Source organism: Protomyctophum bolini (assembly GCF_963924005.1).
Source record: "Protomyctophum bolini genome assembly, chromosome: 23".
Lineage (NCBI taxonomy): Eukaryota > Metazoa > Chordata > Actinopteri > Myctophiformes > Myctophidae > Protomyctophum > Protomyctophum bolini.
Genome location: NC_137884.1, coordinates 4,586,502 through 4,602,675, shown reverse-complemented (window position 1 = coordinate 4,602,675; position 16,174 = coordinate 4,586,502). Strand labels below are relative to the sequence as shown.

Sequence of the window (16,174 nt, the reverse complement as noted above, 5' to 3'; positions counted from 1 at the left end):
TTAGACACTGTGTGTGTGTGTGCACGCATCAGCTGCACCTTAGGATCTTAGCTGGTGGCCTGCTTGTCTCACTCTCTTTGTGTATACTCTGCCTGCCTGCCTGCCTGTCTGTCTGTCTGTCTGTCTGTCTGTCTGTATGTCTGTCTGTCTGTCTGTCTGTCTGTCTGTCTGCCTGCCTGCCTGCCTGCCTGCCTGTCTGTCTGCCTGTCTCTTCCTCATACTGTACTTTTTTTTTTTTGCCCACGATTTTGCAACCCATTTTTTCAACCTGTTATCTAATGTAATCCTGCATGGGCGCCACACTTCCTCTGCCACGCTTCCTTCTATGCATCAAGGACTGTCTAAAGAGGACGAGACGCGAAGACCAAGTTGTACATGCCCACATTTGTGCATGTACAACTTCATGGTCTCAACTGCACATGTTTCTTTCCTTCCATCTCGTATCTCGTCCTCTTTAGACAGTCCAAGCTGCTTCTTTTCACCTGACAGGGGAGAGTTTCCCAAACTGGACATAGCGCAAGTTATTCCGACCAGTTTTTTGTGAGGTTACCTACCCTAGGGGACACGAGGAGAACATGCAGACTCTACGGGTATGGGCAATGATGACACGGAGGAGAGAACACGCCCACAGCGTCCACAGCGGGAATCGAACCCAGGACCTCTAGCTGTGAGGCGACAGCACTACCGACTGTGCCACCGTGCCCGTCCTCATACTGCACTTTTAACACCCTCCTGTTCTCTATCTCTCTCTAAATATGTCATTCTCCAACCCACTTTCTTTGTCTCAATCTCTCTGGGTGCGTTCAGAAATGCACCCTGAACGCACTGGTGTGCTCTCTTGTCGTTAGTTTATTCAGTGCACTCGGTGCGTTGTCGTTCGAAAATCCAGTGCGCTGCGCACCAGGTGTGCCGAGTGCCCGCACTGAGCGACCCTACCCCGAAGCTGGGGTTGTCCGGTGTCGGCGGTGTGAATGCGTCACAGCTGTGGTCCTTCGTAAATAAGGCACACTGACGTCACCGCCCACCACACTCAACAAACTGACCACATTCCCGGTGCGCATTTCCGAACGCACCCTACATCTCTGTGTGTCTGTCACTCTCTCCTCTTGTAAGCACGTGACACAATAGTCTGTGTGTGATTAATGTAGGAATTTGCCTTGAGCGTTGCCGTTGATAATGACCTGTGGGCTGTGGTTCTCAAGTGACAAAGAACGGAGGACAAAAATAACTTGTCGCATTGAGCCACTCTGTGTGTCGTTTCTCTCCTTGAATGGGATTGTTGTCTGACGGCATTGGACGAGTGATTATTAGTAACCATGACGGATATATGACTGCAGTTACACCCAGATTTAGTTGTTAGCTTCACGGTCTGAAAGGTTTGCAGTGTGTGAGCCAAGCTGTACGGGGCTCATGTCTTATTGCTATCTGTACAGCAATGATTCTCAAACTTTTTCTTGTCAAAGAACCCCCAAATTGACACTTATCAGCCTGCAGACCCCCATTTAAAAAGATATGCCCCATTTAATGGCATTTCTATCTCTGGGACTCCAATTTATATTGTAAAATTGTAAAAACAATGTTAAGTTAACTCGGCGACAAATGAACCAAACAGACCCTAACGGGTCAGAATATGTATATTGGCCTCGGTTCGGCCTCGGTTCGGCCCGAAAAGACTTGGCCTCGTCTGTGGCAAATATTAGAGTTTATGTTTTACCGAATGTCAAGTCTCCAGGTTTTCTTCAGAATATGTATGATATTCATCCACTAGTAGTCGTTCTCAATGGTTTTATTTGCAAGGATCCGCATAACTTAGTTATGAGTTATGAGAGACCTGCTGTTCTGGTCATTTAGGGCGCTAGCTCTTTGTGTTTATGGTAATATTATTTTCCCCAAAGGGTCTGGATGCAGAATTCTTAATTTTCTATGTCTCAACTTTCTAAACATTTTTGTTTATTAAATAGCAGAGCTTCGAGCTCACAGCAGCTTGTAGATCAGCCTCATATTTCTTTAATGAGGTATACACTGCTACTGACATCGGTGTGTTTTGGTGTGGTTCCACAATATGCAGATCCGTTCATAGTGACGTCGGTTTTTTTGGTGTTGATTTTGACAGCAAATTTAGATTTTAGTTTTAGTCATAGTCTTTTGAATAGTTTTAATTTAGTTTTAGTCCCATTTTAGTCAGCTGGAACGTTTTAGTGTTAGCCTCGTTTTATAGTCGTAAGATTTTAGTCGACTAAAATGTATTGGGTCTTGGGCCTTGATGCCGTTGTAATGATTTTTGACAGATTTTACACAATTTTTTTAGTCTTAGTTTTAGTCATCATAGCTTAGTTTTCATTTGGTTTCCATTTAGTTTTCGTCAGTGAAAAAAGGTAGTCGAACATTTTTTGGTCGACGAAATCGACACTGGTTTATTTTGGTGTGGTTCCACACAGATCCATTCATACTGACGTGGGTGTGTTTTGGTGTGGTTCCACAGATCCGTTCGTCCATCACCACGCTGCTGTTCAGCGGCCGTGACTTCAGCTGGACGCGCCACCTGCTCATCGCGGCCGCCATCCTGGCGTTCAACAACATGCTGGTCATCTTCGTTCCCACCATCCGAGACATCTTTGGCTTCATCGGTAAGTTAGTCTCCATCGCCGGAGGGTTTGGTTTGCGCCACACTATCCATTACGTTGTTGTTACACACAATCTATCCGTTACACACACACACACACACACACACTATACAAAGGACCACAATGGAGTCATCCTTTTTGACAGATGTTTATTCATGATGCATTTTTGTCCATAAAGATGGAAAGGGAAGTAGGCCGGCGTAGATAGCTATAAAGTAACTGAAATAAACATGTCAGTGGTAAATGGTGCATTTATATAGAGCTTTTTATTCCAAAGAGCTTTACATTCACCCATTCACACACATACACCTTTACATAGATTGCGCATTACATTCACCCATTCACACACACCCATTCATACACCGATGGCAGAGGGACACCATGCAAGGCTGCACATCAGGAGCAATTAGGGGTGGAACCCAGGATGGAACTGCATGGGAACCACCGGCCACTATACCAGCTACTCATACATGGAAAACAGATACTATAGTGCGCTGTACTGATCTCACTTTGTGTTGATATATATATATTATGCCCAAGACCCCCCACACCCAGCAACATCGTCACCCCTATCCTTATACACCTGTGATGCTACATGCACTATTCCCTTCGCACGGCGCCTGATAATCTACAGTAGTACATTTCCATTGGTTTTACAGTTTTAACACCCTGGCTGGGATCTGGGGGTCAGTCCTTGATCACCCAGTTATTAAGAAATCCCGTGGTTGTATTGCGGCTTATGGCAGAGAGGGTTTGTGAGTCGTGTGAGTCACGTGAGCCATTCCTTGATCACTGGATCTGAGCCAACACTGGGGCCTTCTCGGTACCACCCAAAACAAATCCATTTAACTCTCTGGCATGTGGCAATTTATTTTTGAATGCTAAATTCTTTTCATTTTGGTTGCACTGCAATCATTAATAATTTGAGGTGCTCCGCACCAAACCAAATGAAACGAGGGACGTCCCGTAGCAGAGACATGCAAGCACACGCATACTCAAACTATTGTGTGCTGTTCTTCCATTCTCTCTCTCTCTCTCTCTCTCTCTCTCTCTCTCTCTCTCTCTCTCTATTCCACCTGCACTCTGACCTGTAAAGAGCACTTGAACTTATACCTGAACTTGACAGGGTAGCCTATGTCTTTCTTGAGGGGAGAAATGATGGAGAGTCGTTAACCAAATGGGCCCTTATAGATCTTTAACTCTAGTCAAATACAACCAAATGAACGAATACAGGTTCATTTGGTTTAATTTTACACTCTCAAGAGTTAACATTATTGTTAAACATCTGCAATACTTAATTTAAAAGAAGTCTACACAATTACAGAACTTAGAAGAATTGTTAGATCAGCGTCCAGTGTTAGTCAGTGTGTCAGAGCCAGAACTGTCAGAACTGTAATACTACTAGAACTGTGGTTTTAAACCCTTTTCATATCGTTTGATAAGATTTTGTCCACAATTCCATGCTGTATTGATGTGATACCATAGGAGAGATTACAGGCAAACGATCAAAATAATAATTCTTCTCTAATTGTGTAGATTTATTTTAAATTAACTAATGTTTAACAATAATTTAACTCTTGAGAGTGTAAAATGAAACCAAATTGCTTAGCAACTCTCCATCATTTAGCTGGGGACCACCTGGAACCCCCTCAAGGGCCACTGGTTGAGAACCACTGTACTAGAAAGACATGAATTTGTGGGTTTATATTATTATCATCATTGTTAACATTATAATAATAACAACAATGGCATAGTATGCCGTACGATATGGGCTATAGCCCACGGTCCAAAATGATGAGAAACGAGGCTAACTTTTTTTTTCAAAATTAAAAAAAAACATGGGCTATAACCCACCGTTTTTTTAATTTTAATTTTTTTTCAAATCCTCAAAAATGATGAAAAACGGCGTGCCATAGTATGCCGTACGATATGGGCTATAGCCCACGGTCCAAAATGATGAGAAACGAGGCTAACTTTTTTTTTCAAAATTTCAAAAAACATGGGCTATAACCCACCGTTTTTTTCATTTTTCATTTTTTTCAAATCCTCAAAAATGATGAAAAACGGCGTGCCATAGTATGCCGTACGATATGGGCTATAGCCCACGGTCCAAAATGATGAGAAACGAGGCTAACTTTTTTTTTCAAAATTTCAAAAAACATGGGCTATAACCCACCGTTTTTTTCATTTTTCATTTTTTTCAAATCCTCAAAAATGATGAAAAACGGCGTGCCATAGTATGCCGTACGATATGGGCTATAGCCCACGGTCCAAAATGATGAGAAACGAGGCTAACTTTTTTTTTCAAAATTTCAAAAAACATGGGCTATAACCCACCGTTTTTTTCATTTTTCATTTTTTTTAAATCCTCAAAAATGATGAAAAACGGCGTGCCATAGTATGCCGTACGATATGGGCTATAGCCCACGGTCCAAAATGATGAGAAACGAGGCTAACTTTTTTTTTCAAAATTTCAAAAAACATGGGCTATAACCCACCGTTTTTTTCATTTTTCTTTTTTTTCAAATCCTCAAAAATGATGAAAAACGGCGTGCCATAGTATGCCGTACGATATGGGCTATAGCCCACGGTCCAAAATGATGAGAAACGAGGCTAACTTTTTTTTTCAAAATTTCAAAAAACATGGGCTATAACCCACCGTTTTTTTCATTTTTCATTTTTTTTTAATCCTCAAAAATGATGAAAAACGGCGTGCCATAGTATGCCGTACGATATGGGCTATAGCCCACGGTCCAAAATGATGAGAAACGAGGCTAACTTTTTTTTTTCAAAATTTCAAAAAACATGGGCTATAACCCACCGTTTTTTTCATTTTTCATTTTTTTCAAATCCTCAAAAATTATGAAAAACGGCGTGCCATAGTATGCCGTACGATATGGGCTATAGCCCACGGTCCAAAATGATGAGAAACGAGGCTAACTTTTTTTTTCAAAATTTCAAAAAACATGGGCTATAACCCACCGTTTTTTTAATTTTTCATTTTTTTCAAATCCTCAAAAATGATGAAAAACGGCGTGCCATAGTATGCCGTACGATATGGGCTATAGCCCACGGTCCAAAATGATGAGAAACGAGGCTAACTTTTTTTTTCAAAATTTCAAAAAACATGGGCTATAACCCACCGTTTTTTCATTTTTCATTTTTTTCAAATCCTCAAAAATGATGAAAAACGGCGTGCCATAGTATGCCGTACGATATGGGCTATAGCCCACGGTCCAAAATGATGAGAAACGAGGCTAACTTTTTTTTTCAAAATTTCAAAAAACATGGGCTATAACCCACCGTTTTTTTCATTTTTCATTTTTTTCAAATCCTCAAAAATGATGAAAAACGGCGTGCCATAGTATGCCGTACGATATGGGCTATAGCCCACGGTCCAAAATGATGAGAAACGAGGCTAACTTTTTTTTTCAAAATTTCAAAAAACATGGGCTATAACCCACCGTTTTTTTCATTTTTCATTTTTTTTCAAATCCTCAAAAATGATGAAAAACGGCGTGCCATAGTATGCCTTACGATATGGACTATAGCCCACGGTCCAAAATGATGAGAAACGAGGCTAACTTTTTTTTTCAAAATTTCAAAAAACATGGGCTATAACCCACCGTTTTTTTAATTTTTAATTTTTTTCAAATCCTCAAAAATGATGAAAAACGGCGTGGCATAGTATGCCGTACGATATGGGCTATAGCCCACGGTCCAAAATGATGAGAAACGAGGCTAACTTTTTTTTTCAAAATTTCAAAAAACATGGGCTATAACCCACCGTTTTTTTTTCATTTTTCATTTTTTTCAAATCCTCAAAAATGATGAAAAACGGCGTGCCATAGTATGCCGTACGATATGGGCTATAGCCCACGGTCCAAAATGATGAGAAACGAGGCTAACTTTTTTTTTCAAAATTTCAAAAAACATGGGCTATAACCCACCGTTTTTTTCATTTTTTTCAAATCCTCAAAAATGATGAAAAACGGCGTGCCATAGTATGCCGTACGATATGGGCTATAGCCCACGGTCCAAAATGATGAGAAACGAGGCTAACTTTTATTTTCAAAATTTCAAAAAACATGGGCTATAACCCATCGTTTTTTTCATTTTGTCATTTTTGTCAAATCGTCAAAAATGATGAAAAACGGCGTGCCATAGTATGCCGTACGATATGGGCTATAGCCCAAGGTCCAAAATGATGAGAAACGAGGCTAACTTTTTTTTTCAAAATTTCAAAAAACATGGGCTATAACCCACCGTTTTTTTCATTTTTCGTTTTTTTCAAATCCTCAAAAATGATGAAAAACGGCGTGCCATAACAAAGTCCAAAGGGTGTGTAATAGTGTGGTCGTTCCTTGTGTTTCCCAGGCGCCTCTGCAGCCACCATGCTCATCTTCATCCTGCCTGCTGCTTTCTACCTGCGGCTGGTCAAGTCTATTCCTCTTCGATCCCCGCAGAAGATTGGTGTAAGTGCAGCGCACGCTCGTAGACACACTGTACACTCATACGCCTAGACGCCAGCACACACACACACACGCACACACACACACACACACACACACACACACACACACACACGTACTGCTGACACACTGCTGTGTCAGCCCTTTTTTCAGATTTCACTTTAGATTCTGATAATTGCAACATGAGCAGAGCACCGACATGTTTGGTTCCCCGGGGCCAAATTGGAGCACTGGGCCAAAGAAACAAAACAAGGAACCGCTGCGTTCAAACAATCGACCTCATTTAATCCAGGGGTGCCCAAAATGTAGAACGCGATCTACCAGCAGATCACACACGCTGTGCAGGTAGATCACAATAATTAGCCCTTCGCAAAATCCCACCCCAAAAAGGGATTGTCCAATGCCAATCCAATTAGTTTAGCAACTGTTGCTATGCGGGGTCAAGCTTTCGCCACCTCATAGCTGTCAGTGTTATTTTGCATGGCTGTGTTGTTGAACACATACACCGCTTAACGTCGAGAAAGTTACACGACTGACCCACCCAGGTGATGGCAATAATACTAATGCAACATGAGAACTCCCGTCAGGTGGTCGTTAAAAGTTGATTTCTCCCTCCGTCATTTCCTCGTATTTCTAGTTTATTTAAATAATGGCATGTACATTTGTCCAGTGCATAGCCTACTGCAGGCCTGGTTGACTAGATCTAGAAGACATTTTGAAGGTTTTGCTACTGAAATGATTGATTATTTGAAAATGGAGAAATGTTCAAATGGAGAAATCCCGCCATTTAACATGCATCTCTATGGAGGAGAAGGACAGCATGCAGATCTGCTATTTTTCAACAGCTAAAGGTTACAATAATGGTTAAAGTTGTTAAAAGCTATAAGGTGACACACATGCGTTCCAGGTCTTAACACTAGAAGGTCTGAAGAAAAATCAGCTAAATTTGCTTAAATTCACATTTAGATTTTTTTTTCAGATGGACTAATCCCAAACTCTTCTTTTCCAGGCACTCATCTTCCTGATAGTGGGCGTCTTCTTCATGATCACCAGTTTGTCACTCATCGTGCTCGACTGGATCCACAACCCGCCCGGGAGTCATTAAGTTTTCTGACCCGTCCCGTCCGTCCCGGCTACCTACCCCCCCCCCCCCCCCCCCCCCCAATTATCCACACCATAAGAGTACTGACTGCTCCCTCCTTCTTTCTGGGGACCCCCCGGGACATGTCACTCATCAACAGTTACAGTATGTGCTGCTGCTGTGGAGGGCAGGAGACAGACAGACAGACAGACCCCCACCCAACACATCTCGCTCAGTTCATCCCGCAAAGTATGAACTGGAGGGAACTCTTTTTTTTAGTTGGTTGTGATTTTTATGTTTTTGTAGGTTTTCTTTTTTTTTTTTTTCGTTTTTGTGCTGCTGTGAAAGGTTTTTCGGCAGGCTGTAGAGCACCAGACGAGTCGTCACGGACACAAACAATAGTTTGCAGACATTGATTCAAACGGGGCCCACGACGAAGACAACCTGCCTCCTTATCATCCTCCATCAATCACGTCAACCACGAAAAAGCAAACGGGCGTTTTGGGCAGCGATCGCTCGCCGACCTGAACGCGAGGCCTGTGAGCGCGAGGCGGACGGACGGACGGACGGGGGGAGGGGCAAGGCCCCTTTTAGGTCCTCTGTGTACTTGAAGTAGACATGGGGAAGTGGAGTGAAACGGATCTCCACGAAAAAACACAGAGCACTTCGAGCGTAATTAATGCTCCACCTTGTGTGTGTGTGTGGTATCCTCAACACACGCAAGCACGGATGTTATGCGCGCACACGCACATACACTTGCATCAAGAATATCTACAGTGTGCCCCTCAACCCAACCCCAATCCGTTTTTTTTTTTATAAACAATGCAACTTTCCTACGCTGCCATATTTTTTTCAAAATCAGTTTAGGCGAGAAATTGGCCTAACGCAAAGAGCATTCAGCTATAAAAATAGTATTTCAGCTCAGGAGATTGATCGTGTATACTGTAAGTATGAGTTTTCTGTACGCGTTACAGTGAGAAACGTTGCAAGATACTGCTTACATTTTATAGAACAAGAGTCACGCAGGTCGAGGTGAAGAGGAGATGCACGGCGGCCAATGTGTCTTGGTTCCATTCAAAACCGTCATCTGGAGGTGACGGTTTCAGTATTGCTGAGAAATCTGAATGTACATAAAGGTTTGAATGTACATAAGTAATTGTATCTACTGAAAGAGTCAGTGTTGTACATATTTACTTCGCTTTCTCGTAACTTTGTCTTTTTAATTCATGCCGTATCAAGTCGCTTTCTGGGAGTGCCATCAAAGAGGCTTTGTGAGCCTTCGTCAGGAAATAATTACATACGCTTGTAACTTGGCAAGTGGAGGTTGTAATTGACACCAGCTATTTATTGCCTTTATTCACTTGTGTTGTGGAAACGTGCACCAAACGGAGGGCTTTGTGCGTGAACGCTTCTTGAGCTCTTTTGCAGTCACCATCAAACCCAAAAGGCAAAATCACGACTATTGAAAATGTATATTATCATCCATATCAGTGGCTCAATTACGAATTCCTTTTTACTCTTACTTTCAAATCAGAGGTATCTCCATGGAAAACGTGTGTTCAAAAAAGAAGGAAAAAAAAGGCAAGATACATTTCAATTACGAAACACGTTTTCACAGCGAAAAAACAAAAACATGTTGATTACAACGTGTTGGTGACATTGATTCGATAAGACGTCTTGTCGTATTTGTTCAGGATACACTAAGATAGCGGGGTTATCTCTGCCTTTGGTAATGATTAGAGCGTCCTCTCCCTGTTTTCAACATGTCCGCACACGGACAAATGTGTCTGTGGCAAAGACTTGGTCTTGCTCGTGGCACTTTAGAATTTTGGTTTTACACACCATTATAATCTTCTTGTTTAGACCGAATTACTGAATGTCAAAGTCTCCAGGTTTTCTTCAGATTCAGAAATGTGTATGACACACTAGAACTTAGGAGTCCAACTAGTACTACTACTGGTTCTCAAATGTTTTATTTGCAAGGACCCCCTTAACTCTGAGAGCGTACAAATGGAACGAAATGGACCCCTACGGGTCCATTTGGTTCCATTTGTACTCTTTGGAGTTACAGACCTGTTATGGCCATGCAGGCATATCTCTTTATGTGTTTTTGGTAATAGTATTGTCCACTAATTTTGTATGTTTGTGGCAAAAGTGGAATTTTGACAAAAAATGTCCACCACAAGACAGCATGGTGATGTTGTGTGCTCTTCTGTCTTTGACATTCTTTGAGGTTATCAGACAAATCCCCCAAATTCCCAATACCTTTTTTTAAGAAAAAAAGAAAATATATCGTTGCTGTTGGGAGGAAACTTCCCAAATTCATTTTTGCATAAATCAGTGCTATTGAACACCCTTTTCGATTGTGTGTTGTTTCGAAAATATTGAACCGATGGAAAGTAATAAAAAAACGCTTTGGACAAAACCTTTTAACTCCATTGGACCCTCAAAATGTCTGCTATTAAGCAACTAACTCCACCACCTCTCCCCCTCTCGTGCAAGTAATTGACAATATATAAAGTCACAACACCAACTTTGATGTGGCACTATTGATTTGTTTAAAAATCCTGACATTTTTATATTTTTTCATTTCTGAAAAAGGAACATTTTGGAGTTAGGTGGGTTCTTCCCGACAGCAGCGATATCTCAAATTAATTGTGTTGCCATTGTTGCCCATTGGGATTCTCTCTTTCAAAGCGTGCCTTTTGGAATATATAGACTCCTCTTGGAATATTACCGGTGCCTTGGTTATCAATCAATGCCAGCAGCCGGTACATTGAATCCAACACAACACATAACTGTGTATGATATATTTTATTATACAGTGCTCCTACGCCATCATGTGACACGAATACATCCAGCCAAAGTGGAAGACGTTATACGGATCCTTTGCGGATCTACATGGGTGGAGAAAAAAAAAAGATATTTCAAATGAAATAGTGTATTATTACGTGCATGTTATGGATTACAGATGTGGTCTTTTTTTTTGACAATTGTATATGCTTTTTTGTAAATAATGGTATTATATGGTACACTGACACTCATTGTCTGTGAGAATGGGCTGTGGGGGATTCTGCCTTTGAAATCTTCTGCAATTCAGTGGTTGTTTTAGTATATTATGTTGAAGTCGATCCGTCCGTTCTTTACCTATGCGGGGGACAGGTGAACAGATATTTCACGCATATGTTTTAGGTTTCTGTTTTTCTTTTTTTTTTCAGTATGACACCAGTTTGTTTTCTTTGTTGAAACGTGTACAGTACATTTGTAGAAAATTGGTCTCTACTCATCTTTCCGTCTATGCCCTTTTTAATAATATCTATCTGGATTTTGTGAATTAAATTTGCCATTTTCAGCAGCCTGCATTGGCACATGCTAGTCATATAGCCTTAGCGTTGAGTGTAGGAGCACTTAGTGTAGTGGTTGAGGTGAGGTGCTTGTCTCCTGCCATGTGGCAATGTACTGTACTGAACTGTAGGGCCACAGTGGGGCAAAATCAACTGATTCACCCAAGGAAGTAAAACAGTATCGATATGGAATCCACTTTAAAAAGCCTTTTTGCTAACACTTTGCTTAAGAAATACTTCGAATCTTTGAAATGAGTAAAAAGCAGACTAAATGACGGATATATCATGGTCATCTGTGACTATCCCTATGCCAATGACGCCAATGGCTCCCCATGCCAAAGACAACTTTTGGGGGATTTTATTGATTCAGAAATAGATCGCTGAGAGCCACCATCTAGCAGTGTCTCCGTTGCTATGGGTAATGCTCTGCTCAGCTGTGCTCTGTCAATGGTTCCCCACCATCCACTGCCATGTTAACTGCAGTCTTAAAACCCATTTTTCTCTGAATCCTTTCTCAGTTTGAGAATGTTAGCGGCTCATTATCAAATCGACGCTACCTGTGGTTACAATATTAACGCTTCGTACGACTTAATAAAAAGAAGGTAGCCAACATTAGCTTAATCATGATGTTGCTTCAGGTTCATTGGGGTAGATTTTGGGGTCTTCAAAATAAAACTTCTGGCTGCACAAAGCCATGGCAGGGAAGGGACTACAGACTGAATCAACGCTGGCAATAAATTTAGGAGATCTTAAGGGCTTATATTTTTACTTCTGTTCTACGAAAGACTCATTTTGAACGGCTACAGCACTACACGGTTCTTACTCTCGTGGCCATATTGGTGCCCCCAATGAAAAGCTCCCGTGGGATAAGCATGGGAATAATCACGACACCTTTTCAATCAGTGCCTCGTGTTTTGGTCTGTCTTACCTGACGGGAAGCAAACCTCATCAGTCTCCCTGCCTACCCTCTGCATTACCCTCCACACCGTGGTGGGCTGCACAGCATAACTTAAGGCCTCTGTCTGGATAGAGTGTGAACATACACTAAAAGCTGGATAGGCTATAGGAGGAGCCAGACCTTTAAATGCAGTGTCATTAAGAAAAGAGACACCATGTAAAGTACACCATGCACCCCTGAAACGCTCTGCCTTATTTTTCTATGGAACCACAAGACTTTCAGAAGTACTGCCTCAGTACTGCCCCTCTTGCTGTATGTTGCTCTTCCTGTGGCTCAACTAACATTTAGATTTGTACATTTGCCTGAACAGGGAGGGTTTTTTTGTATCAGTGAAACTGTCAATATTATGAACAATAAAAGAAAAAAGTGAAATGAAAGCTATTGGTATGTGTTGTTTTTTCCAGTGGCGTAAAGTAACTAAGTACATTTACTCAAGTACTATACTTAAGTACAATTTTGAGGTATTTGTACTTTACTTGAGTATTTCCAATTGCCAATACTTTTTACTTCTACTCCACTACATCTCAGACCCAAACTTTGTACTTTTACTCCACTACAATTAAATAAATAAAGACGTTTATAAATTGCGGAAAAATTGCGGAGTATTGCGGAAAAACGATGGGCTATAACCCATCGTTTTTCCGCAATACTCCGCAATTTTTCCGCAATTCCTCCGCAATACTTTTTTCAAAAAATTCAAAAAAAGTGTTGCGGAAAAATTGCGGAAAAATTTTCCGCAATACTCCGCAATTTTTCCGCAATTCCTCCGCAATACATTTTTCAAAAAATTCAAAAAAAGTGTTGCGGAAAAATTGCGGAGTATTGCGGAAAAATTGCGGAGTATTGCGGAAAAACGATGGGTTATAGCCCATCGTTTTTTGATTATAATCGTGGACAATGGCAATGTCATTTTCTTGACTTTTGACAATAGTATAGTGTGTAGTATAGTATTTGTTTAATCATTTTCATCTTTTTTTTAATCGTCGCAAAAACCATATAGTTCATGGTTTTCGCAACGATTTCAAAAACAAATGTGAAAATGACATACTATAGTTCATGGTTTTGGCCCATCATCTGACAGAATAGGCTGTGTATTTGCATACTGGGCCCTGATTGGTGACCCAAAACTTGGTTGGAAAGTCCCGCTTTTATGTCTGGCTTCCAGGCCAGTTGGAAAAGGGCACACTGAGTGGTAAGAGTAGGTTAAATTGGACATTTTCATGGTAAAAGGTTAGCTGGACAGGGTTCTTTCAGACATAAGCCCCAACCGTTACATCTCAGGAAACAGGGGGAGAGAGCACCGTCTCCCGATGGTCCTCCAGCACCTTGATGTCATGACACGGGACTTGAACCAGCCAGCTGTCTGTAGCAGAGGCAACGGGTCAAGCGCTCCACACCATTACGCCAAGGCACCTTTGGGCAAACAAGTGTAAGGCTTAATTGGGTCGTCCACTCACAGTTAACAGTCTTTGTATTGAGTTTGTGCTTGAAATGTAGGCCTACTGTAATTCTGCAAACTGTTAATAAATATTTCAATCAATCAATCAATCAAAATTGACATTTCAACTATTGATCAGACGCTGTGCATTGACGACACCTAATGGTCATTCATTTTAATTGCATGCATGCAGAGAAATCACAACATTGTGAGACGCACTGGGTCGTTGCCATGTTTTGCCACGGAAACCAGCGACCTGCCTTGTGTAAGTAAGTAAGTAAATTTTATTTATAAAGCACCTTTCTTAACAATGTTACAAAGTGCTGTACAGTGACACAATAAAATCAATCATAATTAAAACAGTGACAGTACAACAAGCAAATAAGAACAACATAATCAAGTCAAATAAAATCAGAAAAATGTTCCCGAAATAAAAATGTTTTCAGTGGACGAAGCCAGGCTTGATACGAGCAGACGTGGCAACGCGATCGAAACACAGGGGCAATCTCCCGTTGGCCGAGAGGTTGGAACTCACGGGCCAATGGGAGCCTGCATGCTTTTGGGCGGCCAATAAAGTGCTGCTTTAAAGTTGTCCTTCTGAAAGTCAGTGTGCAAAGCAAAGTGTCACAAAGACACAAAGAGCTAACTGCTGGTTACTACAACACAGCTTTTCTGTGCTAGTTGATGTTAGTGTGGTTAGTGTTCTCCTATGGGAGAAATGCATTGCATTTCATTTCCTGGGCCACTCGTCGTTCTGAAAGGGGGAGGGACTGCGACGCTCTATTGCACTAGGACTTCCTGCTTTTGAAAAGAGTACTGCATCATGATTGGCTGGTCTGGATCCACTTGCACCTGCACTCAATGGCACAATCATTAGTGTCAGTGACACAAACACACCATAGGGGAAATGAGAGAAACTGCATTAAAGTCCACCTGGTTACACTAAGCCGTCCCTGTCCTTATATAGCCTCCACTGGCATGACAAACACGTGATATACTATAGATGTCCCTGTCCTGTCTAGCTAGCGTCCACGGCTGACATGTAGCACCTGCTTGTCATGTTCTCCTGCAGCGTCCGGCCAGGTAGCAGACGATTAGATAACCTATAGCTTTCCCACTTTACAAACACGACGTCGGTCAAGGATCAACCTTGGAATGACCTGAAAAGTCGCACGCACGAACGCGCACACACACACACACACACACACACACACACACACACACACACACACACACACACACACACACACACACACACACACACACACACTTTAGTTAGTATGTGAGAATGACTGCACAGCTCTGTATGGGGGGTGTACACACTGTAGAGTAGTTTCCCAAACAGTGGGTCGGGACCCATTTGTGGGTCGCGGACACATTAATATGGGTCCCCTAATTGTAACGGCGGACGCCGTCACTATACCTAATGCAGATGCTAACACAATTCTACATGCAGGGTATAATGTAAATAAGGACACAAATTGTAACAAATGCATTTATTGAAGTTAAGGGGGGGCACTGAGTTGTCGGTGATTCTCTGAAGTGGCGGATCTCCTCATACACCTACAAATGAACAGATATAAGGCACATTAGTTTAGGAATAAATAGGACAGCATACTTTCTAATTGACCAGTATAATGAGAAGACTTGTGAAGAAGGAATGTAAATCTCTGATGTCTAAACTTACCTCTGTTTACTCTCATCCTCCTCTCAGGGTGGTGTTCGGGCAAATGAGTTCCCTCTGGGTATAGGCACCCCTCTTATAGTTCCGGGAGGGACCAAGTGGGAAATGGATAGCAGGGGGGGATTGGGATGGACTATAATGAATGTAATCCTGTATGTGTTGTGTATATATATGCTAACTACTAACTGTGAATAGGTATTGAGGGTGCATAATACAGGGAGTAAGTTTATATAAAATGGCATTGTGTGATTCTAAGAATGGGGAATATGGTTATGGTTACCCATGGGGAATGGTATGGGCTAACCAGGTAATGGACTGCCCTATAAAAAGCAGTCAGTTGTCTTTAACCCGAGATATGACAGGTTGTATTGCATCTGACTGTCAAAGTGATTGAGAAACAATGGAGAAATAAAGCTTTATTGAAGGTGCCCTGGATTGGTCTCTATTCATTTGTTGCCTTGGCCGCTCGACACTCTCACACTAATATATAATTATATTATTTCATTTCAACATAAAACAAAGAACATTCATTTAAAAACAAAATTCAATTGTTTTGTTTTACGATAAAGATAC

At 41.5% G+C, this 16,174-nt stretch overlaps 1 protein-coding gene across 3 annotated transcripts in view; it reads left to right on the top strand.

Moving 5' to 3' along the window:
• The window catches only part of slc38a4 (solute carrier family 38 member 4), a 64,566-nt gene extending 51,710 nt beyond the window's left edge, over nucleotides 1–12,856 (top strand). For all 3 annotated transcript variants that reach the window (XM_080757710.1, XM_080757711.1, XM_080757709.1), the window contains exons 14-16: nucleotides 2,483–2,627; nucleotides 7,002–7,099; nucleotides 8,106–12,856. In XM_080757710.1, the coding sequence (XP_080613836.1) occupies nucleotides 2,483–2,627; nucleotides 7,002–7,099; nucleotides 8,106–8,201 (339 nt within the window). In that variant the 3' untranslated portion in view covers nucleotides 8,202–12,856. The remainder of the gene's footprint in view (nucleotides 1–2,482; nucleotides 2,628–7,001; nucleotides 7,100–8,105) is intronic.
• The last annotated feature ends 3,318 nt before the right edge of the window (nucleotides 12,857–16,174 follow it).